This window comes from Plasmodium sp. gorilla clade G2, assembly GCF_900097015.1.
Source record: "Plasmodium sp. gorilla clade G2 genome assembly, chromosome: 12".
Lineage (NCBI taxonomy): Eukaryota > Apicomplexa > Aconoidasida > Haemosporida > Plasmodiidae > Plasmodium > Plasmodium adleri (nom. inval.).
In genome coordinates, this window is record NC_041704.1 from 773,653 (window position 1) to 801,497 (window position 27,845).

General features: G+C 26.1%; 3 protein-coding genes and 1 pseudogene across 3 annotated transcripts, besides 1 other annotated feature; 1 reads left to right on the top strand and 3 right to left on the bottom strand.

The window, feature by feature from the left end:
- Positions 1-1,366: 1,366 nt before the first annotated feature.
- PADL01_1219900 lies at positions 1,367-2,425 on the bottom strand (annotated as a pseudogene).
- Positions 1,367-2,425: a sequence feature (erythrocyte membrane protein 1 (EMP1), exon 2, pseudogene).
- Positions 2,426-3,771: 1,346 nt separating this feature from the next.
- On the bottom strand, positions 3,772-4,895 carry PADL01_1220000 (rifin PIR protein, putative; the record flags this gene model as incomplete). The annotated part of the gene is made up of 2 exons (XM_028683157.1): positions 3,772-4,728; positions 4,842-4,895. The coding sequence occupies 2 exons, from the start codon at positions 4,893-4,895 to the stop codon at positions 3,772-3,774; spliced, it is 1,011 nt and encodes a 336-aa protein (XP_028539363.1).
- Positions 4,896-9,280: 4,385 nt separating this feature from the next.
- On the top strand, positions 9,281-21,878 carry PADL01_1220100 (erythrocyte membrane protein 1, PfEMP1, putative; the record flags this gene model as incomplete). Its single annotated transcript, XM_028683158.1, has 2 exons — positions 9,281-20,482; positions 20,895-21,878. The coding sequence occupies 2 exons, from the start codon at positions 9,281-9,283 to the stop codon at positions 21,876-21,878; spliced, it is 12,186 nt and encodes a 4,061-aa protein (XP_028539364.1).
- An 811-nt stretch (positions 21,879-22,689) lies between these two features.
- On the bottom strand, positions 22,690-27,635 carry PADL01_1220200 (aminophospholipid-transporting P-ATPase; the record flags this gene model as incomplete). Its single annotated transcript, XM_028683160.1, has 4 exons — positions 22,690-22,782; positions 22,905-22,979; positions 23,105-27,425; positions 27,586-27,635. The coding sequence occupies 4 exons, from the start codon at positions 27,633-27,635 to the stop codon at positions 22,690-22,692; spliced, it is 4,539 nt and encodes a 1,512-aa protein (XP_028539365.1).
- Positions 27,636-27,845: the final 210 nt, after the last annotated feature.

Genomic DNA, 27,845 nt, shown 5'->3' on the forward strand with positions numbered 1-27,845 from the left:
TTTTAATATATGAATATTGAATTATATATTGATTTATATATATTTATAGGTATTGTAATTGTATATATTTAAAAATTTAATTACTATATAATTTATATATACATGAACATATATGTATATATGTTATATTTGTAGTTAATTATATATATATTTATATTTAATAATATTTTTATCTTATATTATTTTTTCTATTGCTTTTAATTTTTAATTTTTATCTTTTAATTTTATTTTTATATCTTTATTATTTATTAATTTGTTGTATTTTTTTTTTTTTTTTAATGTATTGAATTATATATATAATGAATTTATATACATAATGGAAATTAAGAACTTAATTTTTTAGAATATAGAATAAATTATTTGTTTTGTTTATTTTAATATTTTATTTAATTGTTTTTTATTTTGGATATTTAATAAGATTTTCACTTTATGTTTTTTTTATTTCCTTTTAATTTTTAATTTTTTTTCTCTTAATTTTAATTTTATATTTTAATTTTTTTTTTTTCCCTTGTATAAAATAATTAAAAAGGAATCAAATTAAATATGAATGAGAAATTATTTATATAAATAACAAGGTATATTATTGTATCTTAATATATTTTTATATAGAACCATGTAATATAGTATTATGAATATTAATTATATGGTAATATATATATTTGTATATATATTTTTTTCATTTAATTAAGAAAATTAATAACAAAATAAAACACATATATAAATACATATTTAAATAAGAGTTTATAAATATCACAAATAAAAAAATGCATACTGAAAACAAAAAAAAAAAGAGAAATATATATATATATTAGAAGAAGAGAATTATATATATATACATATATTATAAAAAAAGGTAAGAAAAAAAAAACAAAATAACAATAATGCACGTAATTATTAAACAAAATTTTGGTTAAAAATATTATACGAAAGAATAAAAAATATATATACATATATTATGAAACAAATGTACAGAAAAAGAAACAAAATAACAATAATATACAAAGTTATTAATCAAATGTAATAACAAAATTGTTATTAAATAAATAAATATATATATATATATTTTACAAATGTTATGAACAAATTTACACAAAAAGAAACAAAATATGAATAATTCACATAATTACTAATCAAATACAATAAAGAATATTATGATAATATACATATATATTACAAATAATACAAAAAAAAAAAAAAAAAAAAAAATTATAATTGTACTCCAAATTATTAAACAAATATAATAACAAATATGATTATAAAAAAAGATAAACATATATTTTACATATGATACCAAAAAAAAAATCTATATACAAAAATATAAAAATAAATCATACAAAATATAAAAACAATTACATCTATATTATTTTCACATATTCCATACATCCGATATAGGATATTCCTCTTGCAATAACTCCTTTTTATTATTTGCATTCATTTCAACTATATCCATATTATTACTATCCACATATATATCATCTATATCATAATATATATCATTTTCCAGTTTTTCCAAGATAGTATCAATACTAGGGTTGTCCATGTAGGTATCAATATTTGTAAATTCGTTTATAGGTTTATGATACATATTTATTCCAATAGAAATATCAGTATTAATGATTTTGTTACCACTATTTTCACCACTATTATTTTCCGTATCCCATAATTCTTTTAATTTATATAACCCTTTACTATCATTCCATTGGTTTCACAAAATATTATGTTTATCTAATCATTGATGAAATAAATTTAACTCACTGATTATAGGTTCATCATATGTATTTTTTTTAGTATATTTTGTTCCATATAATTCGTTTTGTTTTCTTTTGAGTAACTCATCATAAATATCAATATGTTGATCACCATTTAATGAATCGTTGATTAAATCTTTACCACTATACACAATATTATCACAACTAATTGGTATATGATTATCCAAAATATTATAGGTAATTTCGTTATCACCAAGTAAATCTCTATCATGAATAGATCTAATAAAAGATTTTTCTTCAAAACTACTATCAGAAGTATTGTGTTATGGGTCCTTATACATATTATTATATTGTAACTCATTATTTAATAGTACTCCAGGTCCTATATGTCCTAAATATTGTGGTAAAAATTCCTGTTTTAATACGTTCCAGTCATTATCAGTAAATTTATGAGTTGGTATGTCACCACTTGGTGTATTACCACTATGTCGTGTTGTTGCTTCCAGTATTACTTGAATCAAAGTTTTATATTTTGAATTACATGGTTTGTATATATCGTTAATATCCAATTCTTCCACCTCACTTTCTAAGAATGTTATCTCGGTGGTATCTGACATAAACATGTCTTCGTCTTTATCTCCTTCGACATATATGTATGTTTTTCCTTTGTATCGACCATATGGAACGTAGCGATTCGACGATTTCATATCAGGCATACCATATTGACCTTTAGGTATATCAAGAACACGGAAAATATCCACAGAAGTTTTGGTTTTACGATATAAAAAATAAATAAGAATGTGGGTTAGGGAATATATGTATTAGTGTATGTATGTTTGGGTATATATAGGTGCAATATATATATCTGTATGTAATTTTTTTTTATGAAATTTCTATATATATATTAACTAAATATAATACGTTGATAACTTCTTATTATATATAAAATATCTATAGTTCTTTAGCATACATATTAATATTAATGTTTTCTGTTATTTCATTATATTATAACCATAAATAGGATATATATATATATATATATATATATATGTAATATATTTTATGCATAAATAATATAACGAAATAATAAAATAGCAATTATTTCTTTCATTCTTAATATTAAAAATTAGGGTTTTCTTTTCCTCATTATATTTTGAGAAAAATTAACAATATTTATTTCTTGTGTACAAATAAAGTCCAATTTTCATATTGTATTATGATGTGTAGACCCTCATATATGATTTGTATGAAAAAGGACCCTTTCATATATTTCACACATATATTATTATATGATACTAGTATGGTTATGTATTAATATATAACCTATAGTTATTCTTTATAAAAGTGTTATAAACAAGTATATTTTTAATGGTAAGACCACCATCATTGCTATAGGTTTAGATGGTCATGTCTATACACATATTTTTAATGGAATTAATAAATTTGTTCTATTATGATAACTGTTTTTTATATTTTTCTAAACAAATTTTTCGTTAAAGAACAGAACAATATGGTTCTATATTTTTCGCTATAATACATATTGCATCATTTAATAATATAAATCTATGATCAATAATTAATGAAATGACGTTGAACAATTTAACAATAAATAATTATTTGATGTTAAAATGAGCTAAAACGAAATGTATTTCACATTTATCATGAGAATAATATGGAAAATTTACGTATTTATCTATTTTTCGTTACCATTTTTAGAAATATATGAAATGAAGAAAATAATATAAATTATTTGAATGAAAAAATCATACTTAGATATATAATTGAAGTATTTAATAGAAATAAAAAATTGCATTAAATATTAAAGAATAAATAATATTAAAAATAAATAAAATAAAATAAAATAATAAATAACTAAAACTATAGAAAATGAAAAAATAGGCTGGTTGCAAATTAATATATATATATATATATATATATATATATATATAACTTAATACATATAAAAATATCATTATTAATAGTAGTAGAAAGCATAGTATATTAAACTAAATGAAAAGAATACAATAAACTTCTTGTTTAGAATCTCAAAAACATCACATAACTATTCCTTTAGTAATTTTATGTATTGTAATTTTTTCTTCATTTTTTTTTTTCTAAGATAACGTAAAATCAAATAAATTATAAGCATAACCAAAACTATAACTACTATTGCAACAACGGAAGCAATAATAGTTGCATGTAATATACTAGTTGTAGCCGTTCCATCTGCCAATACACCTGCTTCCGCTTCTTTGAATGCTGTTACAACTTCTGCTGCTTCTGTTTTAAGTGTTTTAAGAGTAAAAGTCTTTGCTATATTTTGTACACACAGCGAATATTGAGCATGTTGTCCAGTACCCAATTCCGCGAACGTAGGACCATCTAACGCTTGTACTATACCAGAAAAGGTTACGTCGTCTGTAAATTGTCCCGCAGTCATCACTTGGGCCACCTTAATTTTAGGAATCTTAACGGGTATTGTACCTGACATTTGTTTTACTATTTTCGCCACGTTAGCCAAACCCACTTCTATACCTTTTTTAATACCCGATTCTGTAGCTAATTCAACAAGAGTAGTAGCAGTATAATGTGTCCATCCCGAATACCCTGCATCACATACCAAACCCCACCAGGGAGCAATTGCTCCCATATGTTTCCCACAATTCAGACAAAATTTCTCTGTTTTGTCAGCCACCGATTTCTCGCAAACACATGCAGGGATAGCATCAGTATCTATATCTGTTTGTAGTGTGCACAACTTGTCCTTTAATTGTTTTTCTATTTTATCTTTTAAAATAATTTGCTGTATTTCTTTATCGCACTGTTCTTTACATTTTTTTCTGTTTTGGATCACACGTTCGTCATATTCTTTTAACCTCTGATCTGTTTGTTTATTGAAATTTTTCATAATTTCTTTCATTTGAGGATCATTATCATAATTTGGGGGTGTATACAACTCACATTCGCACAAATCTCTATGTGGTTTTGTTGTAACCTTGTGGTTCCATAGATTAGGTACCTATAAAGAATATATTATATATATAATGTATGTTAAAATATATATATTTATATACATATATATATTATTGTAATTATAAACCCTATTTAATTGTATACATGTGGAAATATTACTAATATATTTAATGTAATGGAAAATAATAATACATTAATGTAATAGATATTCATTTTTTTAAAATATATTTTATTAGTGAAATTAAGATGAATTAATTTATTTTTAAATATTAATATTATTTTATGTATTTTTTTTTTTTTACAAAATAAATGCTTAATAGAAATGTTATTATATTTTTTATGATGCAATATAGTTCTGTTTTCATTATAGAAATATATATATATGACTTTATTTGAACCATGATTACATTTAAAAAAAAAATAAATTATAAATAATAAAATAAATTTAAATAAAAAAATAATATAATAAAATTTTTTATATTTTTTATAATTTGTTTAATTTAGAATGACATTTATTTTTATATATTGTGGAAAACATAAAAATACAGAAAGAATTTTTTTTTATTGCAAAAAAAATAAAAATGTGTAAAACCATAGTTTTTTTAAGATGCTAACTATATTAAGTATAAGGATTCCTATGACATATATAATACATATCTTAGAATATATGTTTATATAATTGTAAGCAAATAAAATATAACAAGAAATGTTGTAAATTATATTATGTTATATTAAACACAAAAACAATTTTTATATAAAAATTTATTGAAAAAATATTTTTTATTAATGTAATTATTTTTATTTTTATTTTTGTTCTAAATGTTATTCTGTGTTGTATGTTTTTCTCTATTGTATCTAGGTTATTATTAAGATTAATATGAAATTTACATTAAAAACCTTTGAGACCATTTGAAAAAAATTAATTTTTTATTAAATAATTATATTATATAATAACGAGAAGAAGAATATTAATATTGATCATTAAAAATAAATAAAAAAGGAAACGTATTGATATAACAAAATTATACATAGTATATTTTTGTGTGAATATGAAAGTTGTACAAATATATTATATCCCTAATTTCGAGATTATAAAATATTGTTTATATATTTTATATATAATATTAGCGTAGTAGGTAATATATTTTAATATTTAGCATATATTAATTTTATATTTATATGTTGTAAATATATATATTTCTTTTTTAATAATAATATTATAGTAATTATTATTATGTATATTGAAAAAATAATAGAACATTATATATAGTAATATGTACAATTAATAATATATTTTTATGCCATATATAATTACAAATTATAAAGTACAATATTGATAGCATTTATTAATTTTTATTTTTTATATGGAATAATTATAAGTATGAGTTAAAAAAAAAAAAAACAAGAACAAAAATGAGAAGCATAGAAAAATGCTATTATAATAGGATAAATAATATTTTATAAAATAATTTTGTTACTTTAGAAACTTTTTTTTTGTAACATTATGTTAAATGAATAGTTGATTATTATATTTTATAAATTAATAAGTACATCTATATAAGAAATTTTCAATTTTGAATTTCCCCAATAATTTATATAAATATCAATTCCTAAATATATACATTATAGTTTTCGTCCTAATGAATCTTTATTAAGGGAAATATCAATTTTAATTTAAGGAATAAAATATAAATAAAAATAATAATAATATTTTATATAATATATAATAGTAATATCCATCATAATATTATACATAATAAACATATTAACAAACGAATATCAAAGATTAATATGATCAATTAAAGTTATATTTATTTGTCTTAATTTATATTCCATAAATAAATATATATATATATTTTTATATTTTTATACGTTCTTTTAAATGTACATATTATAAATTATCTTTTTTATTAAAAAAGAAAATCAATATTATATAATTAAATATTAATATATGAATTAAATAATACAAAAAAATAATATATAAAAAAATATAATAAATTAAAAAGAAAATTATTATAATACTCTTGTATATTCAAACAATAGAAACGAATAAACTCATTTGAAACAAAAACGAAATATAATACATATATATTCATTTGAAATTTATATATTTTGTAATTTTTTTTTTTTTTTTAATTGTTAATGTAACATTAAATAAATAATTAACATAAAAAAAATAAAAATAATAAATATTGCAGTGTGAACGCATTAGAGTTTAACAGATTTCACCTTAACTACTTCCAATTAGTTCAATGCTTCCACAACATTAGTTGTGACAAAGTTGTATATATTTTCTATTTTCGTTTGATACGTGGCAGGAATATTATCATTTTTTGTGTGCTTGTAAAAAAAAACAATGTTTACTAATATAAGGGAAATTAATCTATCAAATTGTATTATATTTTTATATCTTCTACAAGAACATAAAACTTCAAATTGTAAAATGTTGTGCATTAACAATTGTATTTTCAATATATAACCATCTAAAATCATTAAATGAAAAATTTTATATATAATCCTTCTGTAATGTTTATTATAATATATCTCCCTTGGTGTTATAAGTGCTAAATGATCCATAAAGGATCTTAATTCGTTGAATGCTTCATTGAATATTTCGTAGATTACTATATAGTTACTATAATACACTTCCATAATATATATTTGTTCGAGTTATACTTACTAATGTTTTCACAGCGGACGATATTTTCGTTCATTTCATCCTTGTCAACTCTTTTATCATTCTAAATTATGAATATAATCAAAATAATGTTCATCTTCATTATCATGATCTAAATGGATGAATATATTTTATGGACTAATTTTTTTTTTCATTCATTTCAATTTGAAAGATAAATATATTTTTGTAATAGTCACATCCTATGTAACTACAAATATAAGAACTACTTGTGTGTTCTATGTATTTTATGTTTCGTGATAGTGTATCATTCTTTCTAATTATAATGTCTGCTACGCTTTTATTCTTATATATATATTGTTCTATATAAAAAGAAGAAAAAATAAATTATAATTGAAATATGAATATGAAAGAAACATTTATGTATGTAACACAAACTTTCTAATATCTAGTATATTTATATATTCATTTTACATAAATTATATATTTATAAGACGTTTTGTTAATAAACATATATTATTTAATTCATTGAAATTGTATAGTTAACATTTGTTTATTTCAACCATTTGTTAAAAAAAAAAAAAACCAAAAAAAAAACAATATATATATATATATATATATATATGTAATATTTCTTTTATTTTTATAATATAGTGAATTAATCACCCAAATAGTTTTAAAAATATATTATATAATGATTTGTATTTTTTCTTTTGTTTGTTTATATAAATATTTTTATTACTTCATATATTACATCCTATATTATTTCGTATATTGTTTTATATGTTAATTCATATTTTCATTTATACGTTAAATTATATTTGATTTATTTTATTTTACTTCTCATATTTTCTGGTATATTAATTGATATATTTTTTTCGTATATACATGCGTATTTTACTTCATATATTACTACATATATTGATTCATATATTATTATATAATTAATATATCGTATTCAATGCATATAAAATATTACAATAATAAAATTTTATTATATATATATATTTTTTTTATAATAGATTTCCATAGATGGAAAAAAAATATATGAATATAAAAACAAATATAAAAACTTAATAAATGTTTTTGTTATTAAATTATCTACAACATGTACTACATATATACTTTTTTTCATATAGATACGTAACAAATATATATCTATATTTTAAAATAATTAAATATGTATTTTTATTTTATTGTATGTATATATATATATATATATATATATATATATATATATTTTTTTTAAATTACGTACTTTAATATCAAATGTATTTCATATAGTATGTATTTTAATATCATATATATTTTTTTCTATCAAATGTTTTCTCAAAAATATATATATACATATGTATATTTATTTGTATTTGTATTTTAATATATATATATTATTTTTAATATCAAAAGTATTCTTTCAAACATATATATATATATATATTTTTATTTATTTATATGTATCAAAAAACATATATTATTTTTTTTTTTTTTTTTTAATATAAAAAGTATTATTTTAAGTATATAGATCCATATATATATATATATATATATATATATATATACATATAAGAAAATACCAATATACCCAAATAGAATAATACAAATATATATAGAAACATATATACATCTATATATAATAATATATATATAAATATACTATAATAAAAAATAAAAAGAAACATACCAAAAAAATATAATATACAAATATATATATGAATATATCAAAATGGCGAACGACAAAAAAGGCAAGAAAAAACTCAAGTATCTAATATATTTCAAATGTTGGAGATAAAAATATGTATGTTTGCCCCTATATATTACACTATATATGTAAGGAAATAAATGTATGGTTAATACTATGTATGTTTGACACATATGGCACGTATCACTAATATGACACTATATATTAGACGTTTATTATATATAAACAAACGTATTACCACAAATAAGTTTTGTTGTTGCAAAAATGGGGAATGCCGAATCAGATAGACGTACCGCCACGTTGGACAAATATAAAGATATATTAACAATTCCTGGAGGTAAGGAGGCAGATAAATGGTATTATTGGGATTACATTGATTATTTGAGAAAGATAATTAACGGAAATAGTACTCCCTGGAATGACTCCATATTTTTAGAAATATTAAGAGATAATGGAAGTGTTCCAGGTACAGATGAAGGGAAATTTTGTAGATGGAAAGAAATACAAAAAGAGATTTTTGATGCTGTTATACAACATCATCAATACGAGTATTATTATCCCTGGGAAGAACATGCAGAAAATATATTAAATGAATCCTCTAAAACCAAAGAATTTAAAGGAATTTATTGTAACAAAATTGATACCATAGAACAAAAAACTAAAGGTTCAACAGAAAAACCATGTTCGTTTAATACTACAGATCTTAGTTCATGTTTACCTTCAAGACGAAAAGATTTATATATTGAAGGTATAAAATCAAATATTGAAATAATAGAACCATTTATCTATAGAGAAGGATTAAATTCTTTGGTAGAATCTCTTTTTTTGAATACCTTACTGGGATCTCTTTCAATCAAAGCAAATACTGAAATTCAAAAATTAAAACGTAGTGGAAAAAAAGATACAGATATATGTAAAATAATGCAAAGAAACATTTCTGATTATAAAGATTTGTTTCTTGGAAAAGATATTGTACCACACAGTTATTCAAAAGATATACAATGTAGATTGAACAAAATACGTAATTATATAAATGAAGGAAAAGATGATATAGAGTATAGTAATTTATTAGATAAGAAAATTAAAGAAATTGTACAAAAAGATTTAACTAATTTGATAGATGAAAGTGGAAGCAAATGCACATTACATAATATGTCGCATACAGAACCTCAATGTCTACGTTTTTTGGAAGAATGGTTTGAGGATATTTTAAAACAAAAACAAAATATCCAAAATCATATAATACATACATGTGTTAATAAAAATACAAAACTCATACAATTGAATAATGGTAAATATACTGAAATGAAATGTGAAGTTTATTGTAATTTTTATAAACAATTTCTACAAAATTATAAATCCTGTTATGACAGATATCTTAAAAAATGCAAAGAAAATATTGTTAAATCAACAAATATCGATGAACACAGTGCACAAGCCCAAATAGATGCCACAATGAGACGAATAAGAAACAAAATAAAATGTCCAAAACATATTTGTGGAGATCATATAGTTGATTTATCACCATACTTTGACCTAAATGTTCGTTTTTTTCCTTTACATAAAGGTTACATTTGCGGGTGTGAACAAAACAGTTTTAATCAAAAAAACAATAGTAACTTGAAAAATATTTTGAAGAGGTACAGTGAGCAAAATGGCCATACCACCACTATATCCGAACTAGAAAACGTTTTGAACGAACTGAGTGTGTGCACGATGAATGATGATGATTTAGATGGATCAGTTGGGGGTAATGGAGAAAAAGTGGTTACAAAGAGTAGAGATGTTAGTGATGTGAAGGGTATATGTGAAATTACATATTATGATTCGTTTATTCGAAAAGGAAATATTGGTAATCCGTGCGGAGGAAATAAAATAGAAGGAAAAGGATGGATATGTGATGGAACAACAAGAAGAAATGATGGGACGTTGTTAAGAGAATGGAAGAATAATGCTTGTATGCCTCCAAGAACACAAGTATTATGCTTAGGATTTTTGTGTAATAAAGCAAATGAAAAAAATTATCATGACGCTTCTTCCGCGATTGATAATAGCCAAAAACTTTTGACTGAAATGCTAGTTACGGCGAAATATGAAGGCGAAAATATAAAAAAATTTTATAAAGGAAACACAGATACTGAAAAGAAGAAATTATGCAATGCTTTGAAATACAGTTTTGCCGATCTTGGAGATATTGTTCGCGGACTAAGTATATGGGAAAATGGTTATACTATAATCATGGAAAACAATTTAAGAGCGATATTCCAAAAAATATATGAAAAATTACCAAATGACAAAAAAAGTCTATATAATGACAAAACGGAACCACGTCCATCTCGTGATCTCCCACATTATCATTATTTGCGAGAAGCATGGTGGAACACTAATAGAGAATATATATGGAAAGCTTTTCTTTGTGGTGCACAAATAAATGGTGCTGCTTGCGGCGATGCCGTTTCCAATATCGATTATATGCCTCAATTTTTACGGTGGCTAACCGAATGGAGTCAAGATTTTTGTCAGGAGAAAAACACATACGACATAAAATATCCTAATCCAAAAAATCTAGGAGATGATAAAAATATCGAATCTATGTGCAAAGGATGTAATGCAGAAGGAGGTGGAGATTGTTTAACCAGTTATCCGAATTATGGATTTTTTTCTTCAACTAATACATGTTCATTATGTAAAACAACATGTCGAAAATATAAAGAATGGATAAGAAATCAAAAAGGAGAATATGATAAACAAAAGAAAAAATACCAACATGAAATCGAAAAATCGCAAAAATCACAAAATGGAGGTAAAGGTAAAACTGTACTTCGTGGACCACCTATATCAGAAAACACAAGAAATGTAAATGAATTTTTTAATAGAATTGTTAACGAATATCCTGATGTTAACAAATTTTTGGATGAAAGTTCGCAACATACTGGTTGTAATAAAAATATAGATCCAGTAATTTTTTTAAATAATAACGATGAAATTAAAAATCAAAATAATCCTTTTAATACAAAACATAGATATTGTAATAGTTGCGAGGAACAAGTACATCTTCGAGAATTAACACACGGAAAAATACTTGAAGGAGGGATGCCTGGATCTCCGCCAAATAGACATCCGGCATCATCGGATCCTCCACCAGGTGGTAGTGGTGGTGTAAAAGGTGGTAAAGATGGAAGCAAAAGTGGCGCCACGCAGACAACTACTACATCAACTACCACTACAAGTGATACAAAAAAAGCTGGTACTGTACATAACGAATGTGATCATTTATTAGAAAAAATATCCAATTATTGGGATTGTTACCAAAAGGATAAGGAAGGAAAATATATGTGCAAACTACAAAGTAGTGCTATATCGGCTGTAAAAGATGACGATGAAGAAGATGAAGATGGCATCTATAATGATGAATTTTATACATTATTTAATAAATGGATAAACTTATTCTTAAAAGAATATGAACATTTAAAAACAAAAATAGTTGAATGTAAAAAGAGGTCAGGTCAAAGTCAAAGTAAAAACCAGTGCCCTGATAATTACTGTCGAACGAAATGTTATTGTTATAACAAATGGATAAAAAAAAGAAAATCTGAATGGGAAATGCAAAAAAAATATTATAAAGCGTATGTTAATCCAAATAATAATATTGGCGGTTCAAATTTAAGTTTTTTAGGTAATCTTGATGTTTATTTTAAGACACAATTTAAAGAAAAGGTTTTTAAAACTTTGGGGTCAGAAACCAGCAGACAAGAACTACAACAATATGAAGGGGCAAACGATCCTTTAAAACCAATATTAATGAAATCACAAGAATTGATTAATGAATGTATGCGCATATGTCCCAAAAAACTTGAATGTCACGAAAAAGGTTTTGGTAAAGAGTGGGATTGCGACAAAACCGCGACATCTCGTGGAACCGACGAGACGGAAATATGTTTGAAAAAAAATGACAAAGACAAATACAAAGAACATAATATGAATAAGGTGGAAGACGTTTATAAATTTTATGATTCCTTCGAGGAATGGATTGATTATATGGAAAAATCAATAAATGACAAAATGAAAATACTGAAACAATCGTGTGAGAACCAGTTGGGTGGTAGGTCGTCACGTGGTACTGGTAGTACGTTGGATTGTGGGACTTGTACTGACGACTGCAAATGTTATGATGGGTGGAAAAAACGAATTGATGGGCAGTGGGATAAACTCAAAGAATACTACAACAATTACAAAGAAAGAAAGGACAATAAGATGCAAGGTATTGACCTGAATATTTTTTTGGAAGCATTATGTGAAACGAAATATGGTGAAAATAGTGGTACTGGTGAAGATATATGTGAAAAACTGAAAGGTGAAAAATCAAATTTTGTGGAAGGACTATTAGATAAAAACCAGGATAAAACGAAATCTGTGTGTGACGTTTGCGATACAAAAAATACAAAAGACTCGTTTGACGGTACTACATGTAGTGGAATTAGTGATATTACTGACCAGGAATGTAAACCAAAAACATTTGATGATCTGAAAAAAGGTGTAAGCAACTCGTATGAACGAGAAAAATCATGGGGTTGTAGAAATAAAATTAATAATAATCAATCCTCAGAAATTGTAAAAGATGTATGTGTCCCTCCAAGAACACAACCTTTATGTATAGCAAACATGGTAACTTCAAGTGGAACAATAAAAGGGGGATGGTCGAACGAAAATGATTTGAAAACAAAATTAAAAGCTGCAATTAAAAAGGAAACAAAACGATTACACGAATATTACACGACAAAGAATGGCAGTGCTGGTATAACACCTGCCGCGACAGGAGATATGCCTCCTGGATTTTGTGAGGCGGCGTACCGCAGTTTTAATGATTTCAAACATATGGTTTTAGGAGATATGTTATGGAAACCTGCTAGTATTAACAAATTGGACACAGAAATAAAAAGAATTATAGCACCAAATGGTGGTGATGTCAGAAAACGCAACGAATGGTGGAAAAAACATGAGTCTGAATTCTGGAAAGCAGTGAAATGTGGTATACAAGAGGCGACAAAAACACAAGGTTCTAAGTCGGCCACTGGTGCTGACTGCCCCCGATTTATTAGTGACGATGACCAATTTGAGTGGTGGGCAAAAGAGTGGTCCGATGATTTTTACGAAAAAAGAAAAGAATTGGCAGACAAAGTGGAGGAGGAGTGTAATGGTAAGAATGGATGCTATAGTGGTGGTAAGGTGAAAACTGGTAGTGATTGTGAGCAAAAATGTACCCAATACAAAAGTTTTCTAACACTTAAACGCAACGAATGGACAAACAATTTCAAAAAATATTTAGAACAACAAGAACAACAAAAGAAAGGACAAAATATAAATAGTATTGACGACGAAAAAATGTATATGCCACAAAATCACTATTTACTGTATCCTTGTACATATCAAAGTTGTGACGGAAAACATATAAAAGATTTGTTAGGTAAAAACGAATATGGAGAATTACAAAACAAATGCACGTGTAATACATCGTCACAAAAAACTGAAAACACAGACAAACCATGTACAAACGAATATGAATTCCACGCATGTACTGAAAAAAAATATGATTTAGGTTTATGGAGCAGCATATATGTGAAAAATCCTAAAGATCGAGGTAAAGTTTTTGCCCCACCAAGACGTAACAGTATATGTATCGGCTGGTTATTCTCGCCAATAAATACCAGTGGTGGTCGTAGCCAGGTGGCTGCCAAAAATGAGTTGAAACAAAAACTTATCGACGCAGCGAGGGGGGAGTCCCACTATTTATATAAATACTATAGCGATAAACAAAAACAAAAAAGTGGTTCCCAAGCTGGTAGCACCCCCACATCACCCCCACCTGGATATTGTGATGCATTGAAACGTTCGTTCGCAGATATTGGGAATATGGTTAAAGGCACAGATTTGTGGTCTGGAGGGTACTCGCCTCTTGTGGAAAACAATATACGCGATGTATTTGCAATGAAGGATGGTAGTGGTACTACACCACCTAGTGAGGAACAAATAAAAAATGCACGCAAAACATGGTGGGAACAAAATAAAGATACAATCTGGAAAGAAATTTCGAAATGTAATGGCACCTACTTATGTGGAGATACCGCCCATGATGATGACAAGAAACCTCAGTTTTTACGTTGGTTAGAAGAATGGGGAGAATATATATGCAAAGAGAGAGGAAATCAATTGAATGAGTTAAAACGTTGGTGTAATGATGGAAAGGATGTAGAAAATGATAAAAATTGCGACAAAGGAAATGAAGATTGTAAAAAACAGTGTAAAAAATACAATAGTTGGATAACTACTCATAAAAACGAATGGTTAGGTCAAAAATCGAAATACAATGAAATATTGAATGATAAGTTCGGTGAAAATTATGATGACTTTAAACAACATATGAAGGGTAATGCAGATGCAAATACATATATAACATCCAAGAATGATAAATGCAAAAGTGGCACCACAAAAGTAAACCTGGATACCATTTTCAACAAAACCGATGACGATTATAAAAAATACGAACCCTTCTGCACAACATGTCGAATCAACGATATAGCTGAAAGAGCAAAAGAAAATACACGTGTTAATCCGTGTGGAGATAAAAGTGGCAAACACGTGCGTGTGAAAAAAGTAGCAAAAGGGATTCAGAAAGCGGCAGAGGAAACAATGAAACAAAATAATGTTCGTGGTGGTAGTAATTTGAAAGGAAAACCAGAGAAAGGAACATATAAGCATAATAACGGCAATAATGCAAATGAGTTGGAGAACGACATATGTAAAATAACGATCGTTCATTCTAATGATAGTCGTACACGTGGTGATTATCAAGGACCATGTAAAGGAAAAGGAAACAGTAATACTCAAGACGAAAACACGAGATTTGTTGTAGGAGTTCAATGGAAACCAGATGTAAATGGTATTCATCAAAACCACCAAAATGTTATTATGCCTCCTCGAAGACGACATATATGTACTTCAAATTTAGAGAATTTGGACACAGATAAAGTCATTGGTAATGGAAGTAATGTTAATGATTCCTTTTTGGGGGATGTGTTGCTTTCTGCGAATAAAGAAGCAGAAAAAATAATACAAATGTATAAAGAAAAGAATAACTTAAAAGACCTAAACGACGAAAATCACAAGGAAACTGTATGTCGAGCAATGAAATATAGTTTTGCCGATATAGGCGATATTATTAGAGGAATAGATCTCTGGAGCAGAAACGAGGATATGAAGAAGCTACAAACTAAATTGAAAGTGATATTTAAAAAGATTCATGAACAAAATGATGGTGCTAACAAGTATCCTGGTGATAGCGACACAAGTGTTCCCCCATATAAAAAATTGAGAGAAGACTGGTGGACTGCTAACCGCGACAAAGTATGGGAAGCTATGATGTGTGCAAAAATCAACGGCAGTACTACCCCATGTGATGATAGTGGTACCACACCTGTGGATGACTACATCCCGCAACGGTTGAGATGGATGACTGAATGGTCCGAATGGTATTGCAAGGCACAGAAAGACCACTATGCGAAGTTGGTGGGGGCGTGTGAACAATGTAAGGGTAACAAATCACCTGGACAAGCATGTGATGCTGCAAAATGTACAGAATGTAAAAAAAAGTGCGAAGCATATAGTGATTTCATTGAATTATGGCAAAAAGATTGGGAAAAACAAAAAACTCAATACAAAACATTATACGAAAAAGCACAAAATCTTAGTTCTAGTAGTGGTAAAAGTACTAGTAGTGATCAAAATCAAAAATACCTTGAGGAGTTTTTATATAAATTACAACAAGCAAATAGTGGAAATACCACGTATTCTACTGCTGCAGGGTACGTACATGATATGGGTAATTTTGATGATTGTCAGGAACAAAACCATCTCTGTGATAATGGCAACAAAAATTATGCTTTTAAGAATCCACCAAAAGATTATGAGAAAGCCTGTGGTTGTAAGGAGGATGCGGAGGCAAAACCTGTAGCTACCAAACCGGAAGTACCACGTCCACAAGCAGCAAAACCCGCATCAACGAAGCCGGCACCACCTGGGAAACCGCAAGGTCCGCCTCCACAAGGTGGGAACACGTCACATCAAACACCCTCATCAGCCACACAAGGACAAGGAACTGTTAAGGATGCTACTACTCCTACTACAATCAGTACTACTAAAACTACAGACGATGGATCAACAGTGACAACTTCAGTTTCATTTGAGCCTGCCCCATCTACGGTTACCCCTTCCCCTGGTCCCCAGACACCTAGTTCCGCACCTGTTGACCCGTCTAGTACCCAGTCTACTTCCACTGGTACAGCGGCTACCACGCCTGTCGACCAGTCGTCGTCGAGTGTTGATGGTGGTGGTGGAGGTGGTGGAGGTGGTGGTCCTCATAGTCCTACTAGTCCTCCCCCTCCGGCTTCTACTATTAGTAGTCCAAACAGTGCTGGTAGTAGTAGTTCGTCATCGAGTAGTGGTAGTGGTACTTCCGGACAGTCACCCGCACAACCACAGCATATTGGTACGTCACAAAATAATAGGTCACAGAGTAGTAGGTCCCATGGACCTTCTATACCTAATGAAATACGTAATGTTAATCCTAAATCTCGAACTCCTGTTGATAGTAGCGGAAAAAAAATTGTTTATCCCACAAACAAAATTGGGAATAATACTATTGTTAGTAGTATTAATATAGTGAAAAAATCTACTTATCCTATGAATTGTGTTGAAGAAGTTGCTGATAAGTTACGGATGGATTCACAAAAAAATAAAGAATCTGTGAAAAGTAAATTAGAAGGAAAAGTTCCACAAGATGTATATAACAAGAACGGAACGGGAAATAGTGTTGCACAACAAACGTCTTGTAAAATAAATAAAAGTATAAATGAATTCAATAGTTTTAAAAAATCTCCGTGTGAAGATAAAGGAAATCCTTTTGATGAAGAAAAGGGGAAATGGGACTGCAATAACAGATATATGAAAAAATATAATGTATGTTTACCTCCTAGAAGAAAACATATGTGTACAAGAAATTTAGAAACGCTTCTTTCTAAGGATGTTAATGACACGGATGCATTACTAAAAGAAGTTTTAATTACAGCAGCATATGAAGGAGAACATTTAAAAGAACAATGGGAAAAATATAAAAACCCAGCAAAGAAAAAGACAGAAATATGTGATGCTATGAAGTACAGTTTTGCAGATTTGGCAGATATAGTTAGAGGTATAGATTTATGGGAAAATGATAAAAAACAACAATCATTACAAACTAGATTAAAAAGAATTTTCATAAAGATATATGACACCTTATCAAAAGAACAACAATTGAAATATAATGATGGATATAAAAATTATAAAATACGATCGACGTGGTGGGCAATACATCGTGACAATGTTTGGAAAGCTATTACCTGTGAAGCACCAGAAGATGCTTCTCTTTTTAAAAGAGGAAATAGTGAAAATAATCAGTTAAATTTCTACCGGGGTAAATGCGGACACGACAATGAACCCCCCATTGATGATTATATACCTCAAAGGTTGAGATGGATGACTGAATGGAGCGAATATTTCTGTAAAACAAAAAAAGAAAACGTGCACAAATTAAATGATAAATGCCAGAAATGTATCATTAGTGGTTCATCATGTGAAAATGATGATGACGGAACCAAATGTGAACAGTGCAAAAATACATGCAAATCCTTTAGTAATTTTGTTAAAGAATTGCAACAAGAATTATATAACCAATCGACTAAATACAAAGAATTGTATGACAAAGCAAATAATACTACTAGTACTTCGAGTAGTGGTCATCCATCATCTGGAAGTAGACGCAAACCTAGAACTAATCAAGATGATGATAATAGAAGTATAGAATTTTTAAAACAAGTGGAAAAACATTGTAAACATCTAGAAACTGCCGAAAAATATCTTGACACAACAACTAATTGTACTAAAATTAAATTTAATCCCAATAGTGGTGTCACTAGTGATGATAGGACGTACGCTTTTGAAAATCCGCCAAACGACTACAAAGATTCTTGTGATTGCAAGATTCCTGATCCTTTAAATAATTGTCCTAAAGATAATAGTACATATGATAAAGTTTGTGGCACTTTCTCTCCTATAAATTTTTGTACAGAAAAGAAGTTTAATAATGAGCTGAATAACTGGACTTCTCAGGATGTCAAAGAGTCAACAGGTAACAACAAAGGTGTCGTTGTACCTCCTAGGAGATCAAACTTATGTCTTAGATATATAACCACAAGGTTACGTTCTATAGAAAATAAAGATGATTTCAAAAAGATACTTCTTCAATATGTCTACACTGAAGGAAAATTGTTAGGTGAAAAGTATAAAAACAAAACTACTGAAGCATTACAAGCAATGAAGTATAGTTTTGCTGATTATGGAGATATAATTAAAGGTACAGATATGATGGACAGTACAACAAATACAGATATAAAAACAAAATTACAAAATCTACTTCAAAGTACACAAAATACTGCACAACCCAATACGAGGGCTCTACAACCGCAAAACGTTAATGATTGGTGGGAACATAATAAAAATCATGTATGGCATGCGATGTTATGCGGATATAAATCACAAAACAACAAAAAAGAACAATTAGATCCATCATGGTGTTCTTTACCTTCTGAAGATGATACTCCTCAGTTTTTACGATGGTTGGTTGAATGGGCAAAACAAGCATGTAAAGAAAAAATACAACGATCCAAAGAAGTAACGACAAAATGTAAGTATAAGATTAACCAGCATCAGACGTCTAGTATAGAAAAAATTAAAGACGCTAACTGTAAATCACTATTAACATATTATATGAACTGGTATTATAAGCGAAATCTTGAATGGAGGAGCTTATCTAAAAAATATAATAATATTAAGAACGACAAAAAATCTGGTATTAATACACCAACTGAAGAAACTCATGAGGAATATATAAGAAATAAATGTGTTCATTGTGAGTGTAATTTAAAGGATTTGAATGAAATAAGCAAAATTTCTGATAATCAAGAATTATTGAAAGAATTGATTAGTATAGCTGACTATGATAGTATTGACCCAAATTCATTTATAAAACAAATATCAAAAATATCAAAAGTTAATCACACAACAGTTCGAAAAACTAAAGATTTCTTAACGGAGGCGTTTCAAAATGGATTAACCTATTCTATTTTTGGCGCGCAAATTGGCATACCAACTGGAATAGGAGTTACAAAGAATGTTTTAAATAAACTTAAGGATATCCTTAGTCCAAATAAAAGTAGTAAGCCCAATCAAGAACCCGTAGCACCTGCTACACCAGGAACAACTACAATACCACAACAGGACGAACCATCGGTCCCTATTAATGACATATTATCATCTACTCTCCCAGTTGGAATAAGTTTTGCACTAGGTTCGATCGCTTTATTGTTTTACATGAAGGTAACAAACATATATATATATTATTTGGGTGTGTTTGTATGTTTATATGTGTTTTATATATGTATATGTGTCACGTTTGGATATGTTATATATATGTATTACGTTCGGATATGTTTTATATATATTTAATATATTTATTTATATTGAACAAAAAGAAAAAAAAAATATATATATAAAGAAACATAGTTCTTAAAAAAAAAAAAAAAAAAATTTCAATTAAAATAAAAAATGAGAAATGTTATTAAAAAAAAAGTTAAATAAAAATTTTATTAAAAAAAAAAAAATTAAAAAAAATATTTTTATACAATGAGAACTAAATTTAAATTCAAATAAAAAAAAAAAATTTATATACATATATGTTGCACCTACATATACGCACACCTATACATACATACATATTCACATTTTTTAGAAAAAACCTATACTTCGACCTACGAAACTTTTTCGAGTTATTGATATTCCCCAAAACGATTATAGTATACCTACAAATGAGTCGTCCAATAGATATGTACCATATGGTAAATATAAAGGAAAAACATATATATATGTCGAAGGAGAAGAAACGGACGACTATATTCGCGACATATCTTCCTCTGATATTACTTCTTCGTCAGAAAGTGAAGTGGAAGAGATGGATATTAATGATATATATCCCTATAAATCGCCAAAATATAAAACTTTGATCGAAGTGGTACTAAAACGAAGTAACAAAACAACAAATGATGATACATATAAAGATAATATAGTGGATACTAGCTATATACCAAGTGTTAAATATAGTGACAAACATAGTGATATACCAAGTGATAAACCAAGTGATATACCAAGTTATAAACCAAGTGATATACCAAGTTATAAACCAAGTGATATACCAAGTTATAAACCAAGTGATATACCTAGTGATATACGAAGTGGTAATACAAAAAGCGTAACAACAAGTGACATACCCACCAATAAACTTAAAGATGAAGAATGGAATCAATTGAAACACGATTTTATATCGCAATATTTAAAACATATAGGACCTGAAATCCCCTTAAATAATGAGTTACCAGATGATAAATTGTATAAGGATACCCAACCTAATATTACGCACGATAGTATGGAAGAAAAACCTTTTATTACATCTATTCAAGATAGAGTTTTACATGGTGATAGAGAGTTTACTTATAATATAAATTGGAATATACCAAAACAAAACCAAATAGCTGATAATACTACGGATAATGTATATATCAAAAAATATGAATCACAAAATGATATATATTCTGGAATAGATTTAATTAATGATTCATTATATGGTAACCATAATGTTGATATTTATGATGAGTTGCTCAAACGAAAAGAAAATGAATTATTTGGAACAAAATATCCAAAAAAACGATACACGTTTTAATTGTGTTACCAGTATAAATAATAAGAATCCATTAGAAAACTAATTTGATTTATTTCATAACTGGTTAAATCGTCATAGAAGTATTATATATGAGTTGGATAATAAAGAATATTAGTTAACGTATTATGGTTATACATATAACCATAATAATATTGATTATATCTCCAAGTTAACAAATGTTTCAATGCTAATTATTATAAATCAACACAATAATAATATTTCTTTTTTTTTTGATGAAATTCATAATAATATTAGAGAAAAGTATAAAAAAAAAAGAAATATAATTTTCGATAAAAAAATGAGCAACTTCAAAATGATGCTAGGACTCCTAATAATTTTAAAGAAGCACTTTTTCCTTTATCAGATATATGGAATATATAAAATATGGTCAATTTACTATTATGCAGTGAACCCGTTTTTTGAACATTTATCCATAGGATATATGATATGTAAATATTTATCATTTCTTTTTAGGAATTATTTAAATATTCATATTTATATATTACAGTTATGATTTATATATAACTTTTTATTTTTTCTTATATAAATTATCAATATTAATAATTATTTTAAACTTTTTTTTTTTTTTAAATAATAAGTAAATAAACTAAATATTAAAAGTTTTATACATATATATATATATATATATATATATATTTATTTATTTATTTATATATTTATGAACAAATAAAATTAATAATATTAAAAAGATTATTTAAAATATACATATATATATATATATATATATATATATATTTATTTATTTAATTTTACAAATATGTTAATAAAATATAAAAACGGAAATTATTATTTAAATCATATTATCTTGTTTTCTAATTAATTGTATACATGCAGGGTCTGCTTCACTAAATGCATATCCTAATGATTTGGATTTTTCAATTCTCTAAAAAAATAAAAAATAATGAAAATATATATAAAATATGTAAAGATAAAAATGGTAATATATATATATATATATATATGTGTGATCCATTTATTTTACTATTTATTTTTTTTTTCCCTTACAATATCATCATCCTTATCTAATTCATTCAACTTTAACTGATCAATAACATCGTTCATGCCTATTTTTGCATTTTCCTAAAAAGGTACAAATATAAACATATATATATATACAAAATTATACAGGAAAAAATATACCAATACAATATTCAAAAACTATATAATATTTTAATATTTTATATTTTTTTTTTTTTTATTATTACTTGATCTAATAATAAATGATATATCTCTGGGTTGAAATTTCTCTTGTACACTTTAAAAACGTAATCTCTTAACAATGCTGTAAATAATCCCAATATAACAACGAGCCAAAAACGAAGTGACTGAACAAGATATACTATAGTTCCTAAAAGATGAATACTTCCTACACACATAAAAGAAAATGCAGTAACTAAGAGCACAAACGAAAATATACTTAAAGCAATACCACTAATGGGAAGTATATTTAAATAATAGGTTTCAAATAAAATTTTAAAATTAACAATTAAAACTGTTAAAAAATAAGTAGCACATCCTACGGTCCAAATGTCGTATGGTATTCCATCTGATGTAGGTATATTATAGTATGATAAAAAATATAAAGGTATTAGAAAAACAACTGATCCATGAAAAAGACTATTCATTACCCATGATATAAATGTTCTAATATTAAAATAATAATGATGTATACCTAATTTATATAAATTTGGTTTTTCCATTGCTGTATTTAAACTAATATCTTGATCTAACACAGCATGAATTACAACTGGTATAGCGGTAAAAAGGACATTAAATAAATGTAATAAAAATTCAAAATATATTTTTTGTCCTGAATATAAAGAAATCGAACCAAAAATAAATAATGGAAATATTAAAACCATATTTTTATAAAACATATATACCACTAATTTACTTATTCTTCTATATGATAATCTACCATGTACTAATAATAAATTTTTTAAAAATCGGAATTGGCTAATACCATAATCTGAAGAATTAAATGCTTGAACTCCTTCTTGTCCTCTTATACCTACTCCAATATTTGCTGTATTAATCATATTTCGGTCATTGGCACCATCACCTATAGCTAATGTAATTTTATTTAATAATCGATTAGCTGATGATACAATAGCTCCTTTTTGATATGGACTAACTCGACCACATATAACAGATGAACATTTATCAGCTAAATAAAAGAATTTCTTTTCCATTTTTTCACTTAATAATATATCAATAACAGAACCGTCCACAACTAAAACATAATTTAATGTATTTATTAACATATTGTATTTATCTGGATTAACTAATAAACCATTTTTTTTCTTATCACAAAAAAAGTTCTTTATAAAATTATTTCTAAAAAAAGGTTTTCTATTATCATCTTCAACATTATTATTTTCATCATCAAAATCATAATGTGGTATATTTAAAGATTTTTCAACCATTAAAATATCATCATCCATTTTTTTTATTAAAGCTTCTTCACTCTGAATATATTCTTCTGTATAAATGAATTGTTCTGAATAATTATCTATTAAATTTGCTGCTATACCAATATTCATAGCAGTTTCAATTTTATCACCTGTTAACATCCATATATGAATTCCAGCCATTCTTAAATCTTCAATGGTTGAACTAACACCTTCTTGTAACTTATCTTCTATACCAGTAATACCTTGTAATATTAAATCATTTTCAATATATTCAGCAACACTTTCTAATTTCTCTTCTCTATCTTTTATACTTAAAGAAGCCTCTTTATAAAGATGATACCATTCGGCAAAACTCTCTTCACTCAATTCTCTTTGTGCAATGCATAAAGTTCGTAAGCCTTCATCTGCATACGTTTCCATATGTTCAATGGTTAATTCATCTACATCTGATCGTTTGGCTAATTTTTTTAAAATCATACTACCAGCTCCTTTACAAAATAGCATAATTTTGGAATTCTTACTATTTTTACAAGTAATAACTTCTGGTGTGCGTCCTTCATTATTATTATAAATAATATTGCAATTATTTTTATCATCACAAAAATTATCAACACTATTATTCTTGTTCTTATCCATGTTAAATGATTTAGAGTCTCTTACATTATTATGATCAGGATTTATTACAGGTATTCTACAAATTACACTACTCATTTTTCTTTTACTAGTAAATTCAATAGTTGCTAATGTATCAATTTCATATATTTTTCCAAAGATACTTATACCATACTTTCCTTCCCTTCTATATAAAAAGGTAATATCAAAATGCTTTGCTGCATTAACTAAAGCTTCTTCATCGGGACTACTGGATGAATAGGTAGTTACCCCCTCTTTATCCTTTTCACAAATAACAGCATGATTAATAGCTAGATGAAGGAAAAAGTTTATTAAATTTACATGATTAAAATGATTTGGATCTTTTAAATGATTTATTATATCATTATCTATAATATTTACATGAGGTGTTTTCTTTTTAAATTTCATGGTTGGTTCCACAGGTATTTCTAAATTTTTCTTCTTCAAAATATTTCTTTTAATTTCGGTAAGTCCCTTTCCATACGAAATACCATTAATAGCACATTTTCGAAATTCCATGATATTACATGTTAACGTTCCAGTTTTATCTGAAAAAATATATTCGATTTGACCTAACTCTTCAATTAAACTAGATGTTCTTGGTACAGCATTAAAATATATATAATTTTTTTCTTTCGAATCTTTAAATGATATAACTCTAGATGAAATTTCTCGTTTTGTTTCATTACTAATAATTCCCAAACTACTAGATGAATATTGTTTATTATTATCATTAATATTTTGATGACTACTGTTATTTTTAAGAGCCATACAATCACTTTTCATGTCCATATTATATTCTTCTGTTTGATTTTCATCTATGTGTAATAAAGAGTTATCTGCTATTTTTTTTGATCGCCTTCGTTTTATAACATCTGCATTTGATGAAATGTCATCTTTCGGTATATTTGGAATTTCTTTTGGTTCACTAAATGAAGGAACATCTGCTTGTACTTTATGAATCATATTTTTATCACATGAAATAAAATACGCTTGAACCACTTTAACAAAACTCATGGTAACAATTAAACTAATAGGAACGAAATTTCCTGTAATAACTACCCATGAGAAAAAAGAAATTATTCCTACTATGTATGGTTTTTTAGCCTTTTCCAAATTAAAAGGCAAATATCTAAATCGATTTTTTCTAGATGAACTTACAATTATAGCATTATAATATGCAGAAATTAAACAAATAATCATTTGTATGACCCATATAATTATGGTCATTTTATTTGTTAATATTTCTAATTTACTTGTTTTTTTAATTGATTTTGAAGAATTCATTTGTATTTTTGTTTCTCTACCTACATATATAACAATTCCCATTATCCAATCGGTATTTTTTAATTTACATCCTCTTAATACAAATTGTTTTTCATCAAAAGGTATTCTTATATAATTATCATTTTTTAATATTTTATTTTCATCCATATCACCATCATCATCATCATCATCAATATAATTCTTACTATCACTTTTATTATTATTACTATTATTATTGTCGTTGCATATATTACTTCCGATAATACTACTACTCTTACTTAAATCTACACTAGATAACCTTTTTTTTCGATATTCTATTTCTTCCGTTGTTTTTTTTAATAATTCTTGTATACCAATATTTTCTACATCTATTTTCTTATCCTTTTCAAAATAAATAGTACCATACATGGTAGATAAATCTTTATTTGGTTTATCACTTAAAATAAAACCTTTTAAATTTTTCACTTTATCAATTGCAATATTTCTATCATTGCCTAATATATTAAATAAAAATGCATTAGCTTCTTTTACTTTTAAATTTGTTTCACCATCTAAACTAGAGGTTTCAACAAAGGCAATGCCATTTTTATGACTAGTACATAATAATAAGATATCTGCACAGAAAAATTCAGATCTTCTACATAAAATAATATCACCAGCTTTTATATCTTTCCATCTTTTTTTAACAGTACCTTCAATGTTTTCTAAATTTTCTTCATAATTATTAATATAATCATTAATATCAGTAATTTCATCATCATACATATCATCTTCATCATAATAATTTTCAGTACTACAAATCTTACGATTTCCAAAAATATATCTTTTTAATTTTTTAAAAATATTCTTCTTATTACTTTTCTCTTCATATATATTTTTTTCTTCTTCATTTACGATAACATAGCACATTCTATTATTTTCAATTTTATCTGTTTTATGCCTATTCCAATCTTCAAAAGCGTCTTTTATGGCATTCGCTGTTAGCACAATTAGAAGGGGAAAAAAAACTGTGGGAATTCCATTGGTAGCAGTAAATTGAGGTATTACTTGTAATATACCAATGAAAAAAAAATACACATTTGATATCTTATGAAATTGTTCATACATATTTAAAAATATAAAATTAAAAACGGTATATTTAGACGTTATCACGGAATTGTTACAGGTCCTTTTGTTTTCCCCATTTATGTTTATTTTAATATCCTTATCATCTCTACAAAGATAAAAATAAATAAATAAATAAATAAATAAATAAATATATATATATATATATAGCATCAAATAAATGTACAAAAAAAATTATTGTTCACACTTTTTAGCATTTCTATACAACCATAATAAATTTAATTTACATATATTTATTTATAACTTACTCATTTTTTCCTTTTAAAAAGTTCAGTGTTTTCCTATAAACTAAGGACATGTTTCTCCTTTTACTTATTTTATACTTATAGCAATGTAAATATTATTTCTTCTTTTTTTGTTTTGTTTTATACATATACGTATATTTAAACATTTAAGGCATTTTTTTTTTTTTTTTGAAATTTTTAACTTTAGAGATATCAAATTTCAAATGAAAATATATATATATATATTGATATTATATGTATACAATTTTCACTTTATATATTAA